The sequence below is a fragment of the Bos taurus genome, chromosome 13 (assembly GCF_002263795.3).
Source record: "Bos taurus isolate L1 Dominette 01449 registration number 42190680 breed Hereford chromosome 13, ARS-UCD2.0, whole genome shotgun sequence".
Lineage (NCBI taxonomy): Eukaryota > Metazoa > Chordata > Mammalia > Artiodactyla > Bovidae > Bos > Bos taurus.
In genome coordinates, this window is record NC_037340.1 from 22,153,942 (window position 1) to 22,180,547 (window position 26,606).

Genomic DNA, 26,606 nt, shown 5'->3' on the forward strand with positions numbered 1-26,606 from the left:
AAGTTCAGTCCCATGAGGATGATTTTGAAGACTCTTCTCCAGCTCCAAATTCCTCATCCCGCCCCATAGTCAAATCCAGGACCTTGAACAAATACTGGATATTGCACTCTCTTCATAATAACAAAAATAATGGAAAATATAAGTAGTGATTTGATAGTTGCTAGATAGTCAGTTACTCAGAAGCCCAAGGAGGCGACCATAAGGAAATACTAATAAATCTAAGAAAGGAAGGACAAGAAAGAGCCAGCCATGCAAAGACAAGGGAAGGACTTTCAGGAAGAAACAGAGCTACACAGAGACTGTAAAACTTGTGGAGGTGCAGCCAGCCTGGAGCCTTTAAGACTAGAATATGATGAGCAAGGGAAGAACGGTACAGGGGTTGAGAATAAGCAGGAGGGAGAGCATGGCACCATACCAGAGCAAGGAGTATGGTGCCCATACTGCACAGACTGGAAACCACTGGAGAGTTTTCAGTGGGAGAAATCAGAAAACTTAACCCTTCAAGGATTGTTCTGGCTTCTGGGTAGAGAATGAGGTCAATGTTGGAAGAAGAATCTTGTTTAGAAAGCTACTGCAATGATTCAGGAGATAGAGATTGTGGCTTGGACAAAAGTGGGGAGAGGTAGATGGATCTAGGAAATCATTATGGTTGTGGAGTCAATAAAACTTGCTGACAATAGTAATCAAAGTAACTTCTGGGATTTCACTGATACCACTTGCAAAGAAAGGGGTGAAAGAAGGAAGCAGATCTAAGGGGAAAATGAGGATTTTCAGTAGGTTATGTAGAATCCCTGTTATAATACATTTAAGTGTCATTGACATGTGGTAATGCCTAAGTGTAAGTGTAGTTGCTCAGTTGTGTCTGACTCTTTGCGACCCCATGGACTGTAGCCCATCAGGCTCCTCTGTCCATGGGATTCTCCAGGCAAGAATACTGCAGTGGGTTGCCATTTCCTTCTCCAGGGGATCTTCCTGACTCAGGGATCGAACCTGGGTCTTCCGCATCACAGGCAGATGCTTTACCCTCTGAGCCACCAGGGAATCCCTACAGGACATTAAAGGCAAATGGTTGCATATTTATATCCATGTTACAGAACATAATTTTTCTAAAACAATGAGGTAGAATTATATGAAGTAACATGGAAAAGAAGATATTAAGAAGCAGAAGCAGAAGATATTAAGAAGAGGTGGCAAGAATATACAGTAGAACTATATCAAAAAATCTTCATAACCCAGATAATCACGACAGTGTGATCACTCACCTAGAGCCAGACATCTGGGAATGCAAAGTCAATGGGGCCTTAGGAAGTATCCCTACGAAAAAAGCTAGGGGAGGTGATGGAATTCCAGTTGAACTATTTCAAATCCTAAAAGATGATGCTGTGAAAGTGCTGCACTCAATATGCCAGCAAATTTGGAAAACTCAGCAGTGGCCACAGGACTGGAAAAGGTCAGTTTTCATTCCAATCCCAAAGAAAGGCAATGCCAAAGAATGCTCAAACTACTGCACAATTGCACTCATCTCACACGCTAGTAAAGTAATGCTCAAAATTCTCCAAGCCAGGCTTCAGCAATACGTGAACCATGAACTTCCAGATGCTCAAGCTGGATTTAGAAAAGGCAGAGGAACCATAGATCAAATTGCCAACATCCGTTGGATCACTGAAAAAGCAAGAGAGTTCCAGAAAAGCATCTACTTCTGCTTTATTGACTATGCCAAAGCCTTTGACAGTGTGGATTACAACAAACTGTGGAAAATTCTGAAAGAGATGGGAATTTCAGACCACCTGACCTGCAGATCAAGAAGCAACAGTAAAAACTGGACATGGAACAACAGACTGGTTCCAAATTGGGAAAGAAGTACATCAAGGCTGTATATTGTCACCCTGCTTATTTAACTTCTATGCAGAGTACATCATGAGAAACGCTGGGCTGGAAGAAGCACAAGCTGGAAGCAAGATTGCTGGGAGAAATACCAATAACCTCAGATATGCAGATGACACCACCCTTATGGCAGAAAGTGAAGAACTAAAGAGCCTTTTGATGAAAGTGAAAGAGGAGAGTGTAGAAGTTTCCTTAAAACTCAACATCCAGAAAACTAAGGTCATGGCATCCAGTCCTATCACTTCATGGCAAACAGATCAGAAACAGTGTCAGACTTAATTTTTCTGGGCTCCAAAATCACTGCAGATGGTGACTGCAGCCATGAAATTAAAAGACACTTGCTCCTTGGAAGAAAAGTTATGACCAACCTAGACATATTAAAAAGCAGAGACATTACTTTGCCAACAAAGGTCCGTCTAGTCAAAACTATAGTTCTTCCACTGGTCATGTATGGATGTGAGAGTTGGACTATGAAGAAAACTGAGCACTGAAGAATTGATTCTTTTGAACTGTTGTGTTGGAGAAGACTCTTGAGAGTCCCTTGGACTGCAAGGAGATCCAACCAGTCCATCCTAAAGGAAACCAGTCCTGAATATTCTTTGCAAGGGCTGATGCTGAAGCTGAAACTCCAGTACTTTGGCCACCTGATGCAAAGAACTGACTCATTTGAAAAGACCCTGATGCTGGGAAAGATTGAAGGTGGGGGAAGAAGGGGACGACAGAGGATTAGATGGTTAGATGGTATCACCGACTAAATGGACAAAAGTTTGAGTAAACTCTGGGAGTTGGTGATGGATAGGAAGGCCTAGCGTGCTGCAGTCCATGGGGTCACAAAGAGTCAGACACGACTGAGCAACTGATCTGAACTGAACTGAACTGAACATGGAAAAGGGTCCATGATATTCAGTGAGAAAAGCAAGGACCAACTACATTGTATTTATTTAAGGTTTTTTTCAGTTCCTTGTGCACAAATGTATAGTTATCTATATACACAGAAAAATAGATCTGAAAGGCTCTACAGAAAATTCCTAACAATGGCTATCTCTCAGGAGGATGACAGAATTAGGGGTAGAATTAGGGGCAGAAGGTTTTCAAGTCTCTGTTCAGCATGCACCCTCCCACCCCACTCCCACCATTTCTAGGTGGAATCCCTTTTGGTCAAGAATTCTAGGCCATCCCTTGTTTCTATATCTGAAACAAAGTTATCACCATTCCACTCCCCTGGCCAGTATCTAACCCTGGGGATGGAGGCAGATCTCAGCACAGCAGTAATTCCCCTGGTAGGTATTCAGCTACTTCTCAGCCTCCAGATTCCCTGGGTGGGAGTCAGTCCTAAGCCAGCTCTGCCTAACTGCAAATGTCACATCGTAGCTCTCAGAGTAGCGCTACCGGAGCCTCAACCCCAGCCAGCCTTAAGGTACGGGAGCTGTACCCCTTAGCCTGCACCGCAACTTTCGCTTTACACGTGTTTCTTCTAAGTCATCTCTTCCCAAACACTCTCTGCTCCAGTGGCCCTTCTATATTTTCAAAATTTCTGGGGGAGTTCAAGAGATGTAGAACTGATTCTGGGCTATTTCATTCGAAGAATACATATAAGATCTGACTCCTACAACTTTGTTATTTTATATCTATCACATCATAGCACCTAAGACAAAACTTCAATATCCTGTTGTTCATGTATTACATGAAGAAGAAATGGTTTTAGATGAATGAATTTCAACACAAAATGCTGATTCTACAGAAATTTCAGACACACTGTTGAGGTCAACAGAGCATATTTTGAGAACACACAACCAACCAAACAAAAATAGTATCATTTTCATGTTACAATCTCAGTGTGTGATTTTCTTTTTTTTTTTTTTAATTTTATTTTCTTTTTAAACTTTACATAATTGTATTAGTTTTGCCAAATATCAAAATGAATCCATCACAGGTATACATGTGCTCCCCATCCTGAACCCTCCTCCCTCCTCCCTCCCCATACCATCCCTCTGGGTCGTCCCAGTGCACTAGCCCCAAGCATCCAGTATTGTGCATTGAACCTGGACTGGCATCTCGTTTCATACATGATATTTTACACGTTTCAATGCCATTCTCCCAAATCTTCCCACCCTCTCCCTCTCCCACAGAGTCCATAAGACTGTTCCATACATCAGCGTCACTTTTGCTGTCTCGTACACAGGGTTATTGTTATCATCTTTCTAAATTCCATATATACGCGTTAGTATACTGTATTGGTGTTTTTCCTTCTGGTGCCTATGTTCTCCTCTAGGAGTTTTATAGTTTCTGGTCTTATGTTTAGATCTTTAATCCATTTTGAGTTTATTTTTGTGTATGGTGTTAGAAAGTGTTCTAGTTTCATTCTTTTACAAGTGGTTGACCAGTTTTCCCAGCACCACTTGTTAAAGAGATTGTCTTTAATCCATTGTATATTCTTGCCTCCTTTGTCAAAGATAAGGTGTCCATATGTGTGTGGATTTATCTCTGGGCTTTCTATTTTGTTCCATTGATCTATATTTCTGTCTTTGTGCCAGTACCATACTGTCTAGAGGAGAATATAGGCAAAACACTCTCCGACATACATCACAGCAGGATCCTCTATGACCCACCTCCCAGAATATCGGAAATAAAAGCAAAAATAAACAAATGGGACCTAATTAACCTTAAAAGCTTCTGCACATCAAAGGAAACTATCAGCAAGGTGAAAAGACAGCCTTCAGTGTGTGATTTTCAAGTTCTGCTCACATAGCTGGAAATGAAATGTGCCAAGTAGCACATGATCCACCCTCAAAAAAAAATGATATGAAAATATTAATCATAGAGTAAAATTAACATGAAACTTGTATTATGGGATAAAGTAAAAAACTGTATCCGTGTCTGTATCTGTGTGTTGTATTAAAATGCCCTTCTCCAAGTTTTCTTTGACATACTTGAAGTTAATGAGCAAAGCAGAAACTGTAAATTTTTCCGATAAGCATGATGATTGCAAATGGTTTCCATTCCAAACTGTTAGACTAGTCACAGAAAGCTTTGAAAAAGTCCATGTATTAATCTGTTTGTTATTATGATTTGTCAAGTTCCAAAACAGGAGCCTCAAGGTCCACCTCACTCAGTCTCAATACTCACCTCACTCGCCATCTCAGAAGCTCTTTTGGCATGCTGAATTCCAAGGGTGTCAGTGCCAACTTGCATTCCCTTCCCTTTAATTTCTGATTCCAGGTCTTTCTTGTATTCTTTCTATAAAAAAGCAATATTTTGCAATACTCAGACACTGAGGGGACAAAGACATATTTGAATTCAATGATACCAAAAATGGCTAAACATGTTTTTGTTTTTTTTTTTAAGAAGAAAACAGAGCTTACTTTGTACTATGAATGATCAACCTAGACCTAAATTTTCTGAACTGCTTAGAACTATATTCACTGTCCTCACTGAAGAAGAGTTTATACACTCTCAAGACTTTTGCTATATAAAGGCAATTGCCAGGTGACAATCTTCACTGAAACTGTCTTGGGGCCAGAAGGATCGGAAGGCAAGCTTAATTGAGTTGATGTTTTAGAAAGAAGACTGACTTTGAGGTCAGAGCACTCGTGGCCACGTGTGTGATACTGGGACTGTTTCTTCACATTTCTGGTTTACTCATCTGCAAAATGAGGATTATAGTTCCTCTGTGCAGGATCACTGTGAGGATCATGGAGACTGCATGTAGCCTACTGCCCAGAACAGAGTGGGTTTTCAGTAACTGATAGCTTTTTTCCAGTTTTTTACTCCTATATCCACATCCGAAGGCCTGGTTTATTGGTGTTCCTGCCACTGTCTTGCCATCAACTCTCTTTGGATGAACTCTGCCACTGAGAGTTTAAAAAACCTTCCCAAGTATTATTGATAAGTAATTTACAAAACTGAACTCTGAATGTTACTAGATATATTACCCACAACAGAAAAAAATTTATAGAAAATTACTGCTATAGATAAGTGTGATGACAATGTTAGTCAAAGACATCACGGTGGACAGTGTTGTTTCTGACTCTTCTGGCAAAAAGTTCCACAATTTCCTGTAAGGAATTGCCTCTAATCTCTCTCAATCCATCAACTCTGGGTGGGTTGTTCTGGGGTGAGTGTGATTTTTCCTACATAAAATTTTAATTCCACTAAAATGCTTTTAATATTTCCTTTATGTAAAAAACACAAGCCAAAGATGAATATAAATCTTTAAAAAACACATATCAATTTAGAATAATTTATACTTAAAAGCACCATTAAACTGCTAGAAAGTAAACTGAACAATGGTGACCATGAGACCCATACTAGATCATCAGCACATGACATTCCTTTGACTCCAGAGAGAATGACTGGGTTGAGTCTGGGCACAAGACAAAGGTGATTCAGTAAGACTCAATCCTTAGACCTTAGTCATATTATAAGCAAACAGATGCTCACTTCCTACTGGAATTAGTGGCCACAGATATGAGTTATCCTGTCGTGAAGAGGGGGCTTCCCTGATAGCCCAGTTGGTAAAAAATCTGCCTGCAGGAGACCCTGGTTCAACTCCTGGGTCAGAAAGATCCACTGGAGAAAGGATAGGGTACCCACTCCAGTATTCTTGGGCTTCCCTTGTGGCTCAGCTGGTAAAGAATCCACCTGCAATGCAGGGAACCTGGGTTCGATCTCTGGGTTGGGAAGATCCCCTGGAGAAGGGAAAGGCTACCCACTCCAGTATTCTGGCCTGAAGAATTCCACAGACTATATAGTCCATAGGGTCACAAAGAGTCAGACATGACTGCCGTGAAGAGGTGCCATCATATAGAAACAGCCTGTCAAGAGCAAAGCAAGAGTGAAGATAACAGAAGAGAGAGATGAAGGAAAAGGGACAGCATTCAAATTCCAACCTGAATGTGACCCTCAGATTTCTTTGTTCTTAAACCAAAACAGTTTCTTAATCAGGTTTGACTTGGGTTTCTATCATTTGCAACCTGACTAATACAATCACATCAACATCATTATTGTGATCATCATTATCATTACCGTGGTTTATTGACATATGTGGATAAAGTCTTAGATTTCTTCACTGTCAAAGTCAGTGAGACTCTCCTCAAAGACAGTGTCATTATTTGCTACCAAAGTAATGAGATAACACAAGGATTAAAGGACTTACAGCACTTCAGAGGCACTTCATTCTTAAAAATTCATGTACAGTGAGTAACAGCCACTTTCATTTTATAAAGAGGTTTAAGTGGACTCGGCAGCTAGCCAAAGACTGGGACAGCCAGTGAGCATGTGAACTTTTAAACTGTAGTTACTAACAGACCACCTTCCTAATCTGCCTTTCACTAGTTTAAAAGATGACATTAAATCTTATTCAATTATTTTGGTTAAGTATATAGAATTTTTTCTAAAATAAGGAAATGTTCATTTTTCTCATACCACATAGACAGGAGATGGTGAGCATCATCTTTTTAAAAAATGCATTGACTGCAAAAAGATTACTAGAACATAACTGCTTATTACCATCTTACACGTAAAAGCTGCACAATATTTCTATACAGTTAACTTTGGCCACCTCGTGTGAAGAGTTGACTCATTGGAAAAGACTCTGATGCTGGGAGGGATTGGGGGCAGGAGGAGAAGGGGACGACAGAGGATGAGATGGCTGGATGTCATCACTGACTCGATGGACATGAGTCTGAGTGAACTCCGGGAGTTGGTGATGGACAGGGAGGCCTGGCATGCTGTGATTCATGGGGTCGCAAAGAGTCAGACACGACTGAGGGACTGAACTGAACTGAACACATGAACAATAAGAGGCTTAATTCCCCTATTACTATCGTCAGCCCTCCACATGAGAGGTTCCTCAGCATTCACAGATTCAACCAATCATGGACCGTGGAGGACTGCAGAATTTACAATTGAAAGTATGTATAAGTGGACCTACCTGCACAGTTTAAGTCCATTTTGTCCAAAGGTCAACTGTATAATCTCTGAGAAAGACTTACAGACAAGGAAATCAGCTGAAAATTCATATATTCTCAATCGTTAAATAAATGAACTCACCTCACTAGTCATTTCAGATGCTCGTTTTGCTCTTTGAATATCAAGTACTTCGGAATTAAGCTCCATTCCTTTCCCTTTTATTTCATTTTCCAAATCCTTTTTATATTCTTTCTATGAAACAAGAATATTACTGTTTGAAATTTACTGGGAAACTCTTTAATTTATATACTGTTTTACATGTGTTTCCAGAGACCACAGAAAGAAAATATTTCTAGAAAGGAATGAACCAGATTTCTGAGCATTCATGCTCTTTATTTCCTACAGATACTTCATTTTCTTTTTTAGTCATGGTTGTGGAGTTTCCAATACTATCATTCTTTTTTCTTTTATCCTGTCTTCCCACATGTTTTGGTACCATATTGGAGCCATATTTTTAAAAGATATCTTCCCTTTTTTTTAATTTATTTATTTTTTATTGAAGGATAATTGCTTTACAAAATTTTGCTGTTTTCTGTCAAACCTCAACATGAATCAGCCATAGCTATACATATACCCCCTCTCTTTTGAACCTCCCTCCCCACCATCTCCCTCTCCATCCCCTCTTCCATTTAAATGGTAAGGAAGGTCTTAAGAATGCATGCTTCTTACTAATTACTTGAAGTATTTCTTTGAAAGCTGTCTATAAAATATGAATCATTAAAAGAACATAATTGGAAAAGAATGAAAAATTACAAAATCAAAAGGACTGATGTAGCCAATTTTTTGTTTCCATTTTATTCAAAGATTTGTAAAATCAAATAATTTCCTACAGATTGATAATATATAGTCTGAATTTCACCCATTTTAACATATTTTAAGTAGATCCAAATGTCTTTAATCTGTACATATAATATGGGTTTTTTTTTGTGCTAATGAATTTCTGTCTTCTTACTAATTGAATTATGAAAACAATGTCTATCCTAATCCAATTCAGCTAAGTTGCCTTTATGACTAACTTGTCAGATGAAACTTCCTTTAAGGATAAGAAATCACATTCTAGTTAATTCTAGGGTTCATTTGATGTTAGTTTCTCTTTGTCCAGTTTAATTAAATTAGCTGGTCCTCTGCTTAACTAATAGCCTCCAAGACATTGTAATGACCTGCATGTAATTTTGGAAAGAGTCCTGGAGTCAAATGATCTGGATTCTTTTCACTTGTTGGTCTTGTGACCTTCAAGAGGACTTTAAGTAACTGAGCCTTGATTTTCACATGGACAAAATGAAAATAAAAATACTTGCTATACCAGTGTCGAGGACAATTGAGGGAATCAAATTAAGTATAAAAAGATACATTATATGACAACAGAAATGCAAAAACCTTAAAGAATGCAAAGACAATTTGAAGCTAAATGCTTACACATAAAGTATAAATAAATAAAAATAAAATTTAAGGAAAAAAAAAACAAAGTCACAATTTCATTAAGTCATGAGTCTCTTTTTAAAATTAGATATCAGTATCAGTAACTTAATTAAAAGATTTTTAATCATAGTCTCTGGACTTTTTTCTTATACTGATGCATACCTTCTAAATCAATGAGTCTAAAATAAGATTCATTCACAGAGAAAAATAAAAGAAAATGGTAATAGCATATTAAAGTCATTTACAATTCTCAAAATAGATCTCACATTTTCATTTGTATGTAAATAATAAAAAGACTCTCTTTTTAAAAATTCATGTAAATAGTGCATATTATTTAAATAGAAGACAATAATAGCAGGAAGTTGTCACGTGGTCAGCCTTTAACTTCAAAAAATTTTATAGGAACTAGAAGTGAGAAGAGATAGGGTAGCAAGAATTCTCTTCCATGATATGCCTACTTCAGCCCAGCATACATTGCAACAGTGAATCACATTAAATTTCTACAAGTGGTTAAATGCGAAAGCCAGCTGGTATTTTGTTATTAAAGACGTTCACGATGATTAACATCTATGCAGGTAATTATACTCTGTTCCACTGGTTTAAGACACTTCTTTCAGGGACAGTTTCTTCAGTTCAAAATGTAGGATGAAATGGAGTTCTCTGATGCTTTCTCTTAATGTAAAGAGAAACTATTTAAACAAAGAACCAAAAGAGTTTCAAGTTACTTAGAAACTATTTAAAAACAAAAAGCAGAAACAAAAACAAAACTTTTAAACTGTGAACATGATATTTTTAATTGTTAGATTTGAGGGCCTTAAGTTCAACAAATTTAATAACATTGTGAGCCAAAATGTACCATTAAGTTTAGGGGTTGGGGGGAAATGCTGCTGAGTATAAAATGAAAAAGGGAAATGAATTCTTATGCTGTATATGCTAAATATATTATTTTTTCCCTACTTAGAACACAAGCCACTTATAAATGTACCATTTATCCAGACCTTCACACATCACCTCATTTCTGATATCAAATGTCATGAGAATGCTGCTGAGAAGTTACAGGAAAAGCTGGTTCTAATATGTGGTTTATAATAACTAAATTTGAGAGAATCAAGCTAACCTCATCCACACTGAAAATATTTTTTTAAAAAACTAACTGCTATAAAGCTACTTATAGAGCTTCTAAGCTACAAGCCAAACATAAAATCAAAGTATTTCTCAAGTTTTTCAAGGAAATCTGGGTAATTTCATCCTTCAACATTAAATGGAAATAGTAACACTTTCCTGTTTTTAATGAAAACATAAAACTCTATTAGTAAAGGTCAAAGTGAAGGAAAGCGTAATGGATGAATAACTCAAACACTGAATTAGAGAATTAGTAGAGAATTATCAGTGCATATTTTCTGGGCTATTTCTTTTGCAGAACTATAGTAGGATCATACCTCCTTCAGAAGGTTGGTGATGTACTTTACATGTAAAAACTCTGGAGTCTTGTCTAAATCCATTGATGACCTTCCTTTAATATCCTTCTCAAAATCCTCTCTGTAAACTTTCTGTAAAATAAGACCACATAATTTTAAATTTAGAAAATACCAGTGACTGTTGAAAAGATAACAGAACAAGAGTTCCTGGAACAAAACTGATGTTTTTCTTATATAATTGTATCACCTCTGAGTCTTCTTACTAATAGGAAAATAACTCCAACCTTAACATAATATCTCAGATCACAAGCTGCCATCATTCCTAATACAGAAAGGCAACAGTAGCGTATATTAATCATACATTTACATTCCAGGATTTCTTGGTGAGAGGAAAGTGAACTAGTACTGGGCAAAAATCAAGGAACCATGAGACCCAGATGGTACAAGGGTCCTCAGCGTGGGTGTTCCTGTGGCTGAACGGGGAAGTGGAGCACAGTAGGGCCGGGAGAGGATGCAGGTAAGCCTGAGACACCAGAACCTCCTTCTTTGTGTTGTTGTCAGAAAAGTAACATGATTTTTGAGACCTGTGTCTCTCAGGTACATTCACCTGACAATTTCATATAGTCTTAAACTTTCGGAGAAGCCAAATGGCTCCTGAAAGCAGAAACCTTTATCTGGGCTGTGGATCACTGACAACAAGACAGAGGGAAATTAATTTGAAATCTGGCACTAGCAATGACGGACACGAATGAGCACTAACAGCAACTAGCAATGAAAGAGAAGGAGGTGATGTGAAGGATACATACAATACTTTATATACTGTTCTCAAAATGCAGACAAGGTGTTACGGACTGAACATGTCCCTCCAAAACCCATATGTTGAACCCCTACCTCCCCACCCACGGGATGACATTAGGAGGTGGGGCCTTCAGGTCGTGATGAGGATTAGATGAGGCCATCATACATGAGAGACTATGAATGGGATTCATGTCCTTCAAAGAGTCACTAACAAGCCTGCTTCCTTTCTCTCCTTGCTCTCCATCATGTGAGGATGCAAGAAGGCAGCAGTCTGCACCCCAGAATTCAGCATGCTGGCACCCTGACCTCAGACCTCCAGCCTCCATAACTATGAGAAATAAATTTCTATTGCTTAAGCTACCCAGTCTGTGGTATTTTGTTAGAGCAGCTCAAACAGACTAGAACAAAAGATATTCCAGTGAGCCATCCCATTAAATGTGAGTTTTTGTAGGGCTTTTGAATTTTGATCAAGTTTACCTACTCTGTCAATTCACTTAAAAAGAAGTGACTGACTTGGGTAAAACAGTCACTGAACCATTCTTGATCAAATTCCCCTTTATTGGCTCAAGAAAACACGAGATATGAAAAATATAAGTAATTATTTTCTCCTCTCTCCCCTGAAGAAGAAATTAAACAACTCTGAAATTCAACAAGCCACAGTATTCTACATGCCCTTTGTCTGAGAAGATGAATCGTAACCTTTCAACAAAGCACATGTAATGTTTACTAAATTCCTAGGAGGGTTTTGTTCTCTCTAGAAATGATCATTTCTTGGGAATTTCCTGGAGGTCCAGTGGTTAGGGCTCGGTGCTTTCACTGCCAAGGCCGGGGTTCAATTCCCGGTCAGAGAACAAAGAGCCCACAAGCCACTCAGTGCAGCCAAATAAAAAGAAGAAATAAATTATCATTTTGCCCTGTTTTGATGTTGTTTTTAAAAACTAGAAAAGATTTGCCCATTGAGGATGTCTGGAGTCTAGCACTGTGGTTGTAACCAGCTGATAGTAACTGCCCACTACTTCTGTCCCTTTGAAGTAAAAACTTGGTTGTACCCACAGAAATTGGATGTGTCTGTAGACAAAACCATCTGTGTCTGGTGTCTGATTCCCCTCTGCCCACACTCACCCCCACTGCCCCCTCAAAAAAAAAAACAAAAAACAAAAAACAGAAGAAATCTCACTGGGGTAGACAGGAACCAGTGTCAGGTGACTATGTGGATATGACCTAGCATTATCTTAAGTAGAGAAGTAAATGGATAAGCGGAAAAAAATAAACAACTTATAATTGATCTCTTCTCTTGATGTCTTGAAACTTCCTTGAAACTTTCTGATATCACTGATTATTAGCCAGGGGTAGGGGGAGAATCAGTTAAATAAATTAACAGGAAAAAGGGAATCATTTATGACTTTTACCCATTAGCACTTATTAAATATGTAATTTTAGGTAAGACAATTAATTTCAGTAGTTACATTATCAGTCTAGGAATATACTTACCTAGCATCATTACCTTGAGAGGATTAAATGAGCCAAAATATATAAAACATTCAGCCTGTCACCTAGCACAGAGTAAGTACTTAACAAATGTTAGCTCTAGTCTCATTACAAAAAAAAAAAAAGGTAAGTAAAGGAACCAGCCCTTCATTTTCCTTTTAGTTTTTATCTGCTCATCATAATTTCACATGGACACAGCCTGAAAGCGTCAATTTTATCATCACAGAATGCAAGAGCTCACCTGGAAAACTGGGAAACTGAGGGCAAGGGAAAAAAATCAATGACCTGGACTAGATGCCTGGGTCTACAGTGCGGATTCCTTGGTCTGGCCAGTGCAGTATACTTTCTTCCGGATGCACTAAACCTTCTGAACCACTGTAATGGTTCCTTTCAATGATAAAACATCAAATTTGCACTAAACAGTTGATAGCAAAACAAAAAGACTCACCTCACTCTGCATCTTCTGAGCCTCCTTTGAAACTTGATATGATGGTGTCTCAACAAATTCAAGCATCGATTTCCCCTTATTTTTCTCATACTCTTCTTTGTACTTCACCTTCATTGAAAAAAAGTATAAATGGCACATAAAGCTCACAAGCCCTTATACAAACAGAGCAAAGTAAAATAACTATATGTGCAAAATCGATCACCCTGTTTTCTAAAAATCACAATATTCTGGCCATTTAGGTTGATCACTAGGTTCCCTGTGGTTAATGATATACAAAGAAAGGAAACCAGTAACATATTAAAGTTTTTAAGGGATATGAATGGTTTACGATTAAATAATGTAGTTCTAGGACATGTGTATGTAAACAGCTGGGATAGATAGATATATATCACACATGGAGTTATACATGTATACACACATGCCATTAATATACACACATGTAAAGGTACATATATACATAGGTACATATATATAGAGAGAGAGATAAGACACAGAGAGGCTGAGACAGGAAAAAAGAGACAAAGAGATCACTGTGATAACTTTGACGCCTATCAGTAAATCATGAACAAGAAGAAAACCAGAACTGTGACTGTCTTTCTGACAAAGGAAGGACAGTGTTGTTTAGGACTGCTGAATTTTCCCATTGACATTGAGTGAAACACACACACAGAGCTTTTATGTGACTTCCTTCAGTTTTGCTAAGCATTATTTAATCATATCATATCATGAATTATTTATTCATTATAACCAACCCTTATCTATTTTGGTTTATAAAATGATCAATATTTTCTATCTCCTAAAAACAAAAACTAGAATTATATCCTGCAAGCTGCAAGAGTGGTTGGCTTTTTTAGCAATACACCTTTTTAAATTAAATTCATAGTTTTGATCATGATTCATTTTATTAAGATATGTATTTTCACTAAAATCCTTATATATAAAAATTACTAATGAAATTGGTTCTTAAGATGCATTATAATAAAAATAATTTTAATGGTATTTAAATCCAAAAGAATCTTTTCAAAACAGAACTTTGTGGTAGCAGGACATATAACGAATTTTTTAATTCCTGTTTTTAGGAATATTTTTGTTTTAGAGAAGTATAATAGATCAGTGAAAGTGAACTATGAAAGTGAACACTATGTTAGGGTAAAATTTTGTGGGGAAACGAAATAAAAATAAAAATGAAAAGAGAAAAAAATGTATACTTCCAACCTTAAAGGAGAGCTGGTTTGTATATTTTTTAAATAAATGAAGGTAGGTATCAAATCATTATGGAATTTATGTTCCATGGGGCATATTTAAAAGTGATTTAAATTTTATCTTAATAGATGCTGGAAATAATATTTTTTCAATTACTGAAATTCAGAATTTAAAAAGTTATCAACTTTAATGTATTCAAGGAAAAAGATATTTTTAAAAGTTTCTTTCAGAGAGTACATAGAATTTCATAGTTGAAAGAAACATGAAGGCAGAATACACTGCTAAGATAATTTCCCATTTTTAATACACTTACAACTGAGCTGAAAAATTATAATAAACTTTATGCCTGGAAAATTATACTTTTGCAGCTCAAAATGACCAGTACACTATAAAAGTTTTCATTATTATGAGATGTGACCATTAATTAATTAACTCATATCTTGTAAGTTTTTGATTGTGTATAGTAACTATAATATTATGAAATGCCTGCCTGTCGAAACATGGTTCAAGCTTCCCTAACCTAATAAACACAGAGAGAACAGAGTCTGAGACTTTCCTCACGATGCACGTCCTTCCCAGCAGCTACGCGTTCTCGGTGGAGGTGCTGGCAGTGATGCTGCTGAGTCCAGGCAGGGGCGGCCTCGTACCTGACTCTGGAGCATGGCATTGCCTTTATGGTGCAGGTGTTCCGCAGCGTCCACATCAAAATGATACAGGCCTTTGTTTTCCTCAAAAACCTTTCTATATTCTCGCTAAAAAAAATAAATAAAATAAAGTAAGACTAGAAGGGTCTGTTAAAAGCAACTACTACTTAGGAGGGCACACTGAAAATGCAAGCGAACAAGAGCTGCAAAGCTGCCACTAAGTTCCCATCTGCTGTCCACTGGCCGTGTAGATTGCCGACCCTGAGCTAAAGCGACAGTGGGAGATAGACCAGCTCTAGGTGGTCCATGCGAACAGCATCTAAAACACTCAAGAGAAGCAGAGGACTACTGGCTCTAAACACAGCATAAATAACATCTGCAGCACTGGGAAGTGACAGTGGAAAAACCCATAACGTGTGTGAACAGGCAAAGTGGGCAAAAGAAAGGCAGTTTGTCTTGCCCTTATCCTAGAACAGAAATGTATTTATTAATAACTGCATCTACAAGAAAAGAAGAACAGATGAAAGGAAAGCTGGAGTCAGGAAAGGAAAAAAAAGTTGTATGTAATGGATCATAAGGAAAATGAGAGGGAGAGAAATCGTTCAACTAACTTTCCTAAAAGGACAAGATAGGAGGTGGCCGAAAGAGAAACCAAGGAATTTGGGTATGGTTGGTTGAATTCTTAAGGTGAAGAAAATTTTTAAGGATTAAGACACTTTTTAGACATACAGACAAAAAGGTGAATTTGGAAGAGAACAGAATGGATAAGAATACCAAATTTGGCAAGTGTAGGACTCTAAACACAGCAGGCAGCAAAAAGACAAACATTGCTTTATGATTTTTACCCCTGGAGATTGGACACTTAGTAATTTTGCCTTATTTGGAAGACTTTTAGAGGTACATGGTAACTCTCAAAGACTCAGATATACAGAGACTTAAGCTAGAGTTGGTCACTTTAGACAGTGAGGATTTCAATGAAAATGGCAATTTAGTGTAGCGTGGAGGGAGAAGTAAGCAGCATTAGAAAGGGAGCGGGAACAAGCTAGGACACTTAGGCCTAGGATACGCTCCAGTGATCCAGAGTGAAACAGAGGAGGCCTCAGTGCCAAGGATGGGAAGGACGGAAGGTCCGAGGGGCCTACACAGGAAAACTGCTTTCCCTAGGGACACAGCAAGGTCCCCAGAGGCATTTTCAGTCAATTAGGGAACTAAGACATGCATCGCCCAAACTCTAACCAGAATACTTTAAGGGAGAAGAGCACCCCCAGGAATCTCATGAAAATGTTCACATAGTACATCTTGACCAAAGAGAATAAGTTCTGAATTTTAGCTTCTCTGCTAATTTTTCTAAAAGATAATTTCAAATAATAACAACATACTTAGAGATGTCATGATTTAATTAGAAGTAATTTTATAAAATAGATACGAAATGTATGTAACAAACTAGGATACATTCCATTACTAAGTTAAAATCCAGAACTAATAAAGTCTAGAATTGTATCTGGAATAATGTTTATAGATTGAGAAAAGGTCAAAAAGTACTGCCTGTCACTTAATGATCTATTTTAGTTACAGAGAATTTCAGAAACTCCTGTTTTAAAACCAAAGAAAATCACCCTCTTTGAACTAAGATCTGCAAAAGAATGATCAATACTTGCTTTTTCTTAGGTAAGAGTCTCTGTTGCCTCCTAGTGGAAGTTATACAGAGTAACACAATATACACTTTTTTAATTTATGCAAAGTTACAAAAAAAAAAAACCTGAAAGCTAACAGTGTTCTATTTCTCAAAGAAAAATATCCCCCCTCCAGTTTAATCAGTATGGTTGTACAAACTAATAAGGCACTAATTTTACTCTGCACAGTAAAATTTTTCAAATTACGATTTATATCAAAGACATTTAGAGGTCTTTAAAAACCAGCCATTTATAACAAACTGACAACTAATTCTGGTAGAATGCCTGTTTAAGCATTCTCTTACTCAATCTTTTACTAAAATTAAGTTGGCTTTATAAATCAACAAAATTCTCATTCTCTTTACATTAAAATTTAAAAGAAGGCAATTCTGACATATAATAAATTTGAATCAATGTAATATCGTGCAACTTTAATAAGTAGAGACTTCAGAGCAACACCTTTTTTGACTCAAATTTTCTCTTCATGAAGCAACTGGTCAGTTACAATTTTTCTATGGAGAAAAAATATGATCTAGAAAAAATGAAGGTTTAAACTTTACAAGTGGTAAATAAAACAACTGTAATATATGAATTTGATGGGTTTTCTCAAAGAGAAAATAGAAACAATTACTATTACTGTTTTTCACCACTACTATAAAATAAAGGTCAATATTTTCAAAAAGAAATATTGCCTATGAGTGGCCTACATTTTTCATGGTAATCCAAATTTTTGAATTACGACCATGACATTTTTGCTGACTTATTTATACATGAATCCTCACATCCAAAGGAAATTAACCCACACAGGGATGAGGAAGAGTCAAGGTCAAACGTGACTGCAGTGATCAAGCTGGATGAGCAAAAACTACCTATGAAGAAAGCAGAGGATCAGATCTCAGAAACACACGGATTTTTAGAAGCACATCTCTGAGTCGTGGTTAAAAATGTGCAACTGAAGCAGAGTCGCTCAAGAAACAGGAGCGTCTGTACAGAGGAGGATGAGCATTGAAATGGCAGGACAGCAGGAATTAAGTGTCCAGGGACCGAGTCTAATTCTGCACCTGACAGTCTCCCAACCTTCATCCCTGCTCAACAGATGGGAAGAATAATGGGTTGCTTTTCCTCCAAAGACCAGTGATAATTAATTAATTTCCTCCATAAATATGAATTCACACAGATAACATTTCAAGAAGAGGATTACAAAATAATGAACAGAAGTTTCAACATATCAAAACCAAATGTAGACATTTTTAAACCTGAACTGAAGTTGTTATCTCATTATTTAATGGTTTGGGAAGCAGGTTATAACTACAGAGTTTTCTCATCCATGACTGTGGGCACATCTCCTGAAGAAGACTGTTTTCACTTTTTAACATTCTTTGACAATATACTTTGCCATTAAATCTGTGCCTGATCCAAGACAGATATATAATAAATGCAGATAATTTTTGAGTGAGTCATTATTAAAATAGGCATAGAAATAACTTGAGGTCAAATTAGACTTCATCATCCTGACATGGGACATTCTGAGGCGTAGAAAACAGAGGCACAGGTGAGCCAGGGTCATCAGTAATGAGAGCCAGTGACATCAGGGTTCAGACGCACTGTGTGTTGGAAAGAGCATCAAGAGCCAAGTTCTGATGCAATGGGCCACGGGAGCAGACACAAATATTTTAATTAGGACACCCTCCCCTCCTTGTTGTGTTGAAGAAAACACGGAAACCTTCACAAGACTAAAAGTACAGCAGCAGTGCAAACACTCTTGAGATTTATTTTTAGAGAAGGCATAATTCAGACTAAGACAACTTTTATGCTACTGAGACCTTCTGAGAACCAGACACTCTGCTCTGGCCTGCATAAAAGATCACTGACTTAAAAGCCTGACCTCCAAGTGACGTCAATCTACTACAAAGAAAGGGGAAGGAGAAAGACAGAAAGGATGCTCACATAAACACTTGAAAGAGTAGCTATTCCACAAGAAAGTTTGTATTCAAGAGATATTAAAGAGCCAGCTTTGTAAAGCAACAGCCTGGGTGGGATTTAAGCAACAGACACTAGTTTCCATGAAGTTAGTTACTGAGGGGGCAGTGAAGGCCAGGCTCGCCTTAGCAAGCAGGTGCGCTCATAAGCACTCAGACGTGTGGGCGCCACGGAGTCACAGGTCTACACTAGCCAACAAATGACCACTTACTCCGCTTAGCATTTTGCTGACTTTCAAAGCGTGGTCTAAGAACAAGTTTGGGAGACCTGAAACTGGATCATGCATATTCTGAATGTCTTTCTTGTACTTCACCTATGAAAATAACACGAAACAAAATACCATCTAGGAGAAGAAAATACTATGCTTTTGCATTATGCCCATTATTATTTTAAACACAACGAAGTATTATTTGGGCTTCCTTGGTAGCTCAGCGGTTAAAGCATCTGCCCGCAATGCGGGAGACCTGGGTTCGATCCCTGGGTTGGAAAGATCCCCTGGAAAAGGAAATGGCAACACACTCCAGTATTCTTGCCCGGAGAATCCCATGGATGGAGGAGCCTGGTGGGCTACAGTCCACGGGGTTGCAAAGAGTCGGGGTTGCAAAGAGTCCGACACGACTGAGCGACTTCACTTTCACTTTCTAAGTTTTATTTAACGGTACTAAATTAAATGAATTCACAAGTAGCCACTAGATGGTGCTCATTTACTACTGAATGAATAAAAGTTCTTCCCAGGTACTTGAAAGTATTTTGGTAACTCCTTTTATTGTTTATGTGCTCAGAAAGGGTGATGTTAACAGAAACAAGTAACTTTAACTGAAACTCTACTTTCAGAAAATAAAGAAAATAGAAGCTTCACTCTTTAGAAATTACCACTGTCTTCCAATTATATTTTGTGTCAATTTTAGAACCTTTGGTAGTTTTAATCCTATTACTACGTAGACCTTTTCAATCAAATGCTTTGGAAATAAAAAATGTTAATAACAGAAAACATCAAGCACTTACTGTGATGTTTAAACTTTTCTGTGTAAACACTTTATATGTATTAAGTATGCTCCACAATCTTAGCAAGTAAACATTTAAAGTATGCTCATTTTACAAAGGAGGAAACTGAGACACAGAAAGACGGAAGTGTAATATCAGGTGGTGGAGCAAGATTCAAATCCAGACAACCGATTCGAAACCTTGAGCTTTCAATACCATGCTGGAGGTTCTTTTAAGGATATTCCTGCCCTATTTGCTTTATGCTTGTACACACACACAAATAATCAAATAAGAAAAAATGAATTATTAGAATATTCCCAAAGGTCCTAAAAGACGGAAACACCCATTTCAATTGCTGGTAACAAAATCTGGTTAATGAACACAAATTATAGCACCTTCTAAACAGGAATGAAAGTAAAATATACTAAGTCCCCCAGATACAACGGGAGTTGAAAGGTTTAAATGCTCTAACAAAGGAACAGTTCAAACTTAATATTTAAAAAAGTACTCTATGTCTCATTCAACTACAGTAAAGTAATTAATTTTTTCTATGTATGTTTTTATACTCTTCCTAATTCTAATAAAAATTATCTTTTCTTATAAATTGAAACTTCATTTTTAAAGATATGAAATGAAAACAAATCTTATGAAGAGGTATTTCACAGAATTTACATAAGAGATAAGAAAGAAATTGTAAGCTATCTCAAGTACAATTTCTGGAAATTTCCTTGTGATATACTACTACGTTCCAGGTATATTTTACAATCTTCACAATTTCATGAGCATAATTGCATTTGCTAACTATTGTCATAATCATTAATTTATGATACACAGTTTTTCTGAAAAACTCTATAATCTATTTCCACTCTTGATTAGCTATAATACTAATAGTTTTGCTAATAAAACTATTCCTATTAATGAGTAATCAGTAACACTTTTTTCCCCCCAGAAAAGCTTCAAGAAAATAGGCTTCAGTGTTTTCTAAAATTATTTGGAAATTACATGATCTTGATTAAGTATCACAATTACCACACAGCCAAGTCTATCAAAACAAGAATCAAAACATACTGAAAATAGTATTCTGCAAATTGCCATTCATGAGGCAGAAAGCAACTTACATTGCTCGCCAGGGCAGTGGCCAGCTGACTTTGCCTAAAAGAAGCACTTTCAAGAGGATTGTAAAGATGTTTCTTATCCTTCATTTCACTATCAAATTTTTCTTTGTATTTAATCTGCCATAAAAGAAAAAAAAAAAACAGGAAAAATTACATAGCACATTTACCTTCAAGCTTTCAAAGCAACACATTTGATTTCTAATTATATCAGATAAAAGCTACCTTAAAAATGTATGGCAGCAGAGTTTAAATACCTAGTATTTTCCCCCCCATATAAAGCTTAATTAGGCATAAAGGGTTTTTTTTTTTAATTAAAAAAACACCTCTACTTGAACATGGATCATAAATGCAATTAGGCATGAACTCAAATCCTATTAACAAGAATTATATAGAATCTCGGGATTTTAAATGTCAGTTTCCATTTCTGCATTCCTAACATCTATGATCAATTAGAAATCGAGACCATAAATGTCTTAACATCTATCACATTTAGAAAACAGGTCCCAAATATTAGAATTTGAATACGAATTTTCCTAAAAGAATGACTGCAAATGCAAGACAGAGCTCCTACCATGGTTTTTCTCATCATTTCCCACTTATTAAAAAACTCATTGTTAGGGATTACGTATTCTGAAACATCCTGGGCCTATTTAATGTCATCTATTACTTCTCTGCTTTCACTCCACATTAGTGTTCAGTGGCAGAACCATCTCCAACTTTCACTGTGGATTTTTTTTTTTTTTTTAACTAGTCTTAAGGTAACCAAACGTCTTCCCTTGTGGCTCAGATGGTAAAGAATCTGCCTGCAAAGCAGGAGACCGGGGTTTAATCCTTGGTTCAAGAAGATCTCCTGGAGGAGAGAATGGCAACCCCCTCCAGTGTTCTTGCCTAGAGAGTTCCATGGACAGAGGAGCCTGGTGGGCTACAGTCCATGGGCTGCAAAGAGTCGAACACAACTAGACAATTCTTTACTAAAATAAAACAAAAATAGCTAGTCTCATTTATTTAATTATTTAAATGCTTTAATTGCTGTAGCCAGGAAAGGATGCAGGCAGGCAAAAGCAAAAGTAAGCTGTTTTGCCCTTTTATATCTTATTATGCTTCTTACACTATCTTATTTCTTTCTTTACAACATTCAGAATGCACATTTATCCATACATCCTAAGACTCTGCCTTGCAGAAACCTTTAGAAAAAAGACAGTTTGGGAACGGCTCATATTACTCTTTGAATCTAGTGTGTACTGGGTGACGGTCTCCCTCAGGGATACACGCTGATACCTCCAGGAGGGAGCTGGTAAAAATCCTGATGGGAATACATTTGGAAAACATTTCAAGACGGTTCACATGCAATAGTTTCTGTTGCAGTTTCATTTGCTAATAATACTTTTTGATCATCATATTATCTTATAATTTCAAGCAAAATCTCACTTATTATAATTAATAGGCGAGGCCTCCCTAAAACAAGAAAAGCTTCAAGTTTTAGATTATTTTATCTTGAAATCAGGGACACCACCACCAATGCAGTCAATTTAGATCTCCTTCACTACTGTCCAGAGTAACTGGCACCAAAGCCAGATCCTCTCTACCTGGTCCTCTGCTAAACACGCAATTAATTCCACTCCTCAATACCCCGCTGCTGTGGCGCTTTTCACCTCTTCTAGGTTTTAGTGCGTGACAGGTATTCACTTGACTATGGTCGTAGACGCTCTGAACTGACTTCCCCTAGAATGGCACTCCCGATTCAGCCATATCCACCAACACTGTCCAGCGATCAAGGAAAACATTCTGCCCGATGCTGTGGTGCCAGGAACACTCTCAGCTGGTAGTTCTTTCCATCCAATCAACTGATCCTGCTGTGTAACATGGGCTCGCATCAAGTATCCTTTCAGTCACTCGTAAGTCCCCAACCTCAGCCACCACGAGTGTCTTAGTTATTAGCTAAATGGCAAGAATAGGTTCCATGATCCTTGAGCACAGAGAGTGCATCATTTTGCCTTTGTACCCCCTGTAGTTCTCAGCACCATTACACTAAGCCCAGAGGCAACATGGAAGGAAGCATTACTTGGGAATGTCAGGTCCCACTGAACCCCGATGCTATGTCAGGGATCCTGGTCTTTTACGCTAAGCCCAAGCAGAAGTGAGTTCAAGCGTGTATGTGACTCCATCAGATTTGCTTTTGGAAGAGATTACCAGCTCCAGGCCTGATGGGAGTGTGTCTGGGCTCACATCAGCATTCCCAAACTCAGGCTGGAAATCCATCCTAACTCAAAATAGGAATCCAACGCAGGCTCAATGTTTAATGAATACAGGAAGGAAGGAATCATCATCAGTGAACCGGTTACAGTTTTTTCAGAAATATACATTTACTTGGAAAGAGCAAACGCCAGGTTTAATAACAGTTGAGAATGTGTCAGACAAATTCCCAAGTTAACACTCCCACTCTGTTGTGTCTGCTCCTAGTGTAACTGTGCAGAGAACTACTGGGGGTAGCACAAAGGTAGAATGATGCACCCTCTGTGCTCAAGCATCGTGTAGCCTTTTCTTGCCATTTAGCTAATATATAATTAAGACACTCATGGTATACCTGAGGTTTAAGAATATGAATAACTGAAAGAAAAGTTGATGCAAGCCAGCACTGCTCAGCTGAATTAATTGATTAGATTTAAATACTTCAATACAAACAGAACCCTGAGTTTTTCCACCTGATGTTTTACAGGACAAACTTTAGTAACCTATTTTTTAAGTAGAATATTTTCATTGATTTCTGAAAGATACAGAAGATAAATCGGAAGTATATTTTTACAAGTATATTGTTGTGAATAGTAACCTATTGTTAAAGGTGAGTTTTCCCTGGAAATACAAGATTAGACTATTTTCTAAGTTTTGGACATAGTTGAATTATCTGCTCTCCCATTAAACAGTGAGCAGGAAATAGATTTCTATTCATTTTTGTATCCCTAGTACCCAACACCGGAGAAGGCAATGGCACCCCACTCCAGTACTTTTGCCTAGAAAATCCCATGGACGGAGGAACCTGGTAGGCTGCAGTCCCTGGGGTCCCTAGAGTCGGACACGACTGAGCGACTTCACTTTCCCTTTTCACTTTCATGCATTGGAGAAGGAAATGGCAACCCACTCCAGTGTTCTTGCCTGGAGAATCCCAGGGACGGGGAAGCCTGGTGGGCTGCTGTCTATGGGGTCGCACAGAGTCGGACACGACTGAAGCGACTTAGCAGCAGCAGCAGTACCCAACACAGTACTTTGAATGGATCTGGCACTTAATATATGTTCTTTAAAGAAATATATAGATTAATGATGAAAATGATAAGCAATCAACCATCTTTTCACATTCACACTCTCAGGTAGGTATTGGAACTACAGTACTCTAATTTCCCAAATCTGTTACCCCAACACACAATCCCCACAGTCATTGCTAAACTGACTTGAACAAAAATCTATTGAGAAGAGAAAAAAGGTAAAAGGAAATGAAAAACAATAGATATAAAAATAATATATTGCATCTATATTATACTAAATACATATAAATATATATTTTAAAAGTATGGTAGTTCCTGCCACACTTTTCCTCATTAACTAATTCATTTAGGAATTACTTATCTAGTGCACACTCTGCATCACTTACTACCCTTAAAGAGTGCTATACTGGAAGAGATTTGGGAATCGGAGGGAAACTGTCTTCAAATATTTGCAAAAATAGAAAAACAGCATTTGTTCTGCAACCAAAGGTAAAGTTGGTGTTGACAGGTAGAAGCTGTAGCCAACAAGATTTCTGCCGATTATAACACACGTTTTCTATCAGCTGATCTGTCCACCAGTAGAACTATCTTCTGCTTTCCTGCTCAATTACTGCTCCCTACCTCCTCCCAATGGAGAAGGCGATGGCACCCCACTGCAGTACTCTTGCCTGGAAAATCCCATGGACGGAGGAGCCTGGTGGGCTGCAGTCCATGGGGTCACTACAAATCGGACACGACTGAGCGACTTCACTTTCACTTTTCATTTTCATGCATTGGAGGAGGAACTGGCAACCCACTCCAGAATTCTTGCCTGGAGAATCCCAGGGACAGGGGAGCCTGGTGGGCTGCCATCTATGGGGTCGCACAGAGTCAGACACAACTGAAGTGACTTAGCAGCAGCAGCAGCACCTCCTCCCAATGTTCACCTGAATAATTTCTACACATCTTGCAGTTGCCCAAATGTAACTTCTTTCTGAAAGCCCTCTCTGACCTTCCAATCTAGAATACTTGCTGCTGATACATTTTTGAATCACTCCACATTTATGTGGTCCCTCATCATGCATTGCTGCAATTATTTGTAAAACTGTCCCTGGCTTTTGGTCTCCCCCATTAGACTCTAAGTTCAGTGAAGGTATGGGCTATATCTTTCCTGTTCACCCTTGAAAATCTAACCCCAAGGATGTAATATCTGTTCAGTAACTGTTTTGCTTGAATGAATAAATGGATGGATTACATTGAGAAGGGATCATTTCATTGAAAATCAGGACCAGATAACTTCCATAGTGTCTCCAAATTTTTTAATAGCCTTGTAATAGATTTTTATGAAAACTTTATTCTTAAAGTTATGCCTGGGGCTATAGACCTTAAAATTTGAATTTTAAAATGGAAATAACCTTTCCAGGTTATTTAAAGATTAATTATTTAAAGTGTACCTGTCCTCCATGTACTTCTAATGAGTTTAATAATCAGCAAAGTACTGTGAAATTTATCTTATCCTAAACTTCAGAACTCTGCGTTATCTGATTCAAAAGGTAACTAAAGAACAAGAATGCAATAGTTTCCCTCATTAATTAACCAAAAAGTAAAATAACTGAATTCCATAAAAAATACATTTACCAGACACTGACACTCAATTCTCTTATCTTGCTGTAAGGTTTGCACATAAATGAACTAAGAAAATAGCCAAATAGTTCAAACAGGTCCTATCCACTCACCTTCTGACTGGTTCACTCACTAACTACACATACACAGAACATTCTATCTTACCATCAATCCACGGTTCACACATCTAAGTATCCACCTGCTCACGCACACTTGCATCTCCTAAGAGATCAGGATGCTTTCCTTTCATTATAATGGGTGACTCAACCATGGAAAATGGTATTTTTCCTTCTGGTTTCAAGACCACTTGAGACAAGAGGAAATAGGTGTTGGGTGCCTTTGCTATGACTTCCCTGGTGGCTCAGACGGTAAAGCATCTGCCTACAGTGCGGGAGACCTGGTTCGATCCCTGGGTCAGGAAGATGCTCTGGAGAAGGAAATGGCAACCCACTCCAGTACTCTCGCCTGGAACTATGATTTTAAGGCACAATGTTACCCCTTACACAAAAATCAATCACTTTGGAAACAAACGAAAAGTTCCACCTATGACTGATTTTACTCATATTATAAATATCATATCCAATGGTCCTGATCTACCAACTTTTTGAAAAATACAGGGTAGGCAAATGGGATGAAACTTAAAAGTTTAGTAAGGAAGTTTCACAGACTTAGCAGAACTTTCAGAGGTTCAAACTAGGAGAAAACACTAGAATTGCTCAACCG

The 26,606-nt window shown here is 37.7% G+C and overlaps 1 protein-coding gene and 1 non-coding gene across 9 annotated transcripts in view; both read right to left on the minus strand.

The window, feature by feature from the left end:
- The window catches only part of NEBL (nebulette), a 380,402-nt gene that overhangs the window by 59,483 nt on the left and 294,313 nt on the right, over positions 1–26,606 (minus strand). For 4 of the 8 annotated variants that reach the window (NM_001191413.2, XM_059892603.1, XM_005214192.5 and 1 more), the window contains 7 exons: positions 21,028–21,141; positions 19,137–19,238; positions 15,276–15,380; positions 13,426–13,533; positions 10,713–10,823; positions 7,936–8,046; positions 5,011–5,121 (listed from right to left, as the gene is read on the minus strand). The exons of 2 other annotated variants lie outside the window; for them this stretch is intronic. In NM_001191413.2, coding sequence (NP_001178342.1) covers positions 5,011–5,121; positions 7,936–8,046; positions 10,713–10,823; positions 13,426–13,533; positions 15,276–15,380; positions 19,137–19,238; positions 21,028–21,141 — 762 coding nt within the window. The remainder of the gene's footprint in view (positions 1–5,010; positions 5,122–7,935; positions 8,047–10,712; positions 10,824–13,425; positions 13,534–15,275; positions 15,381–19,136; positions 19,239–21,027; positions 21,142–26,606) is intronic. 2 more of the 8 variants (XM_005214191.5, XM_025000589.2) reach the window with 2 other exon arrangements.
- TRNAH-GUG (transfer RNA histidin (anticodon GUG)) lies at positions 969–1,041 on the minus strand. Its single transcript has one exon. It is a non-coding gene; the product is annotated as a tRNA-His (tRNA).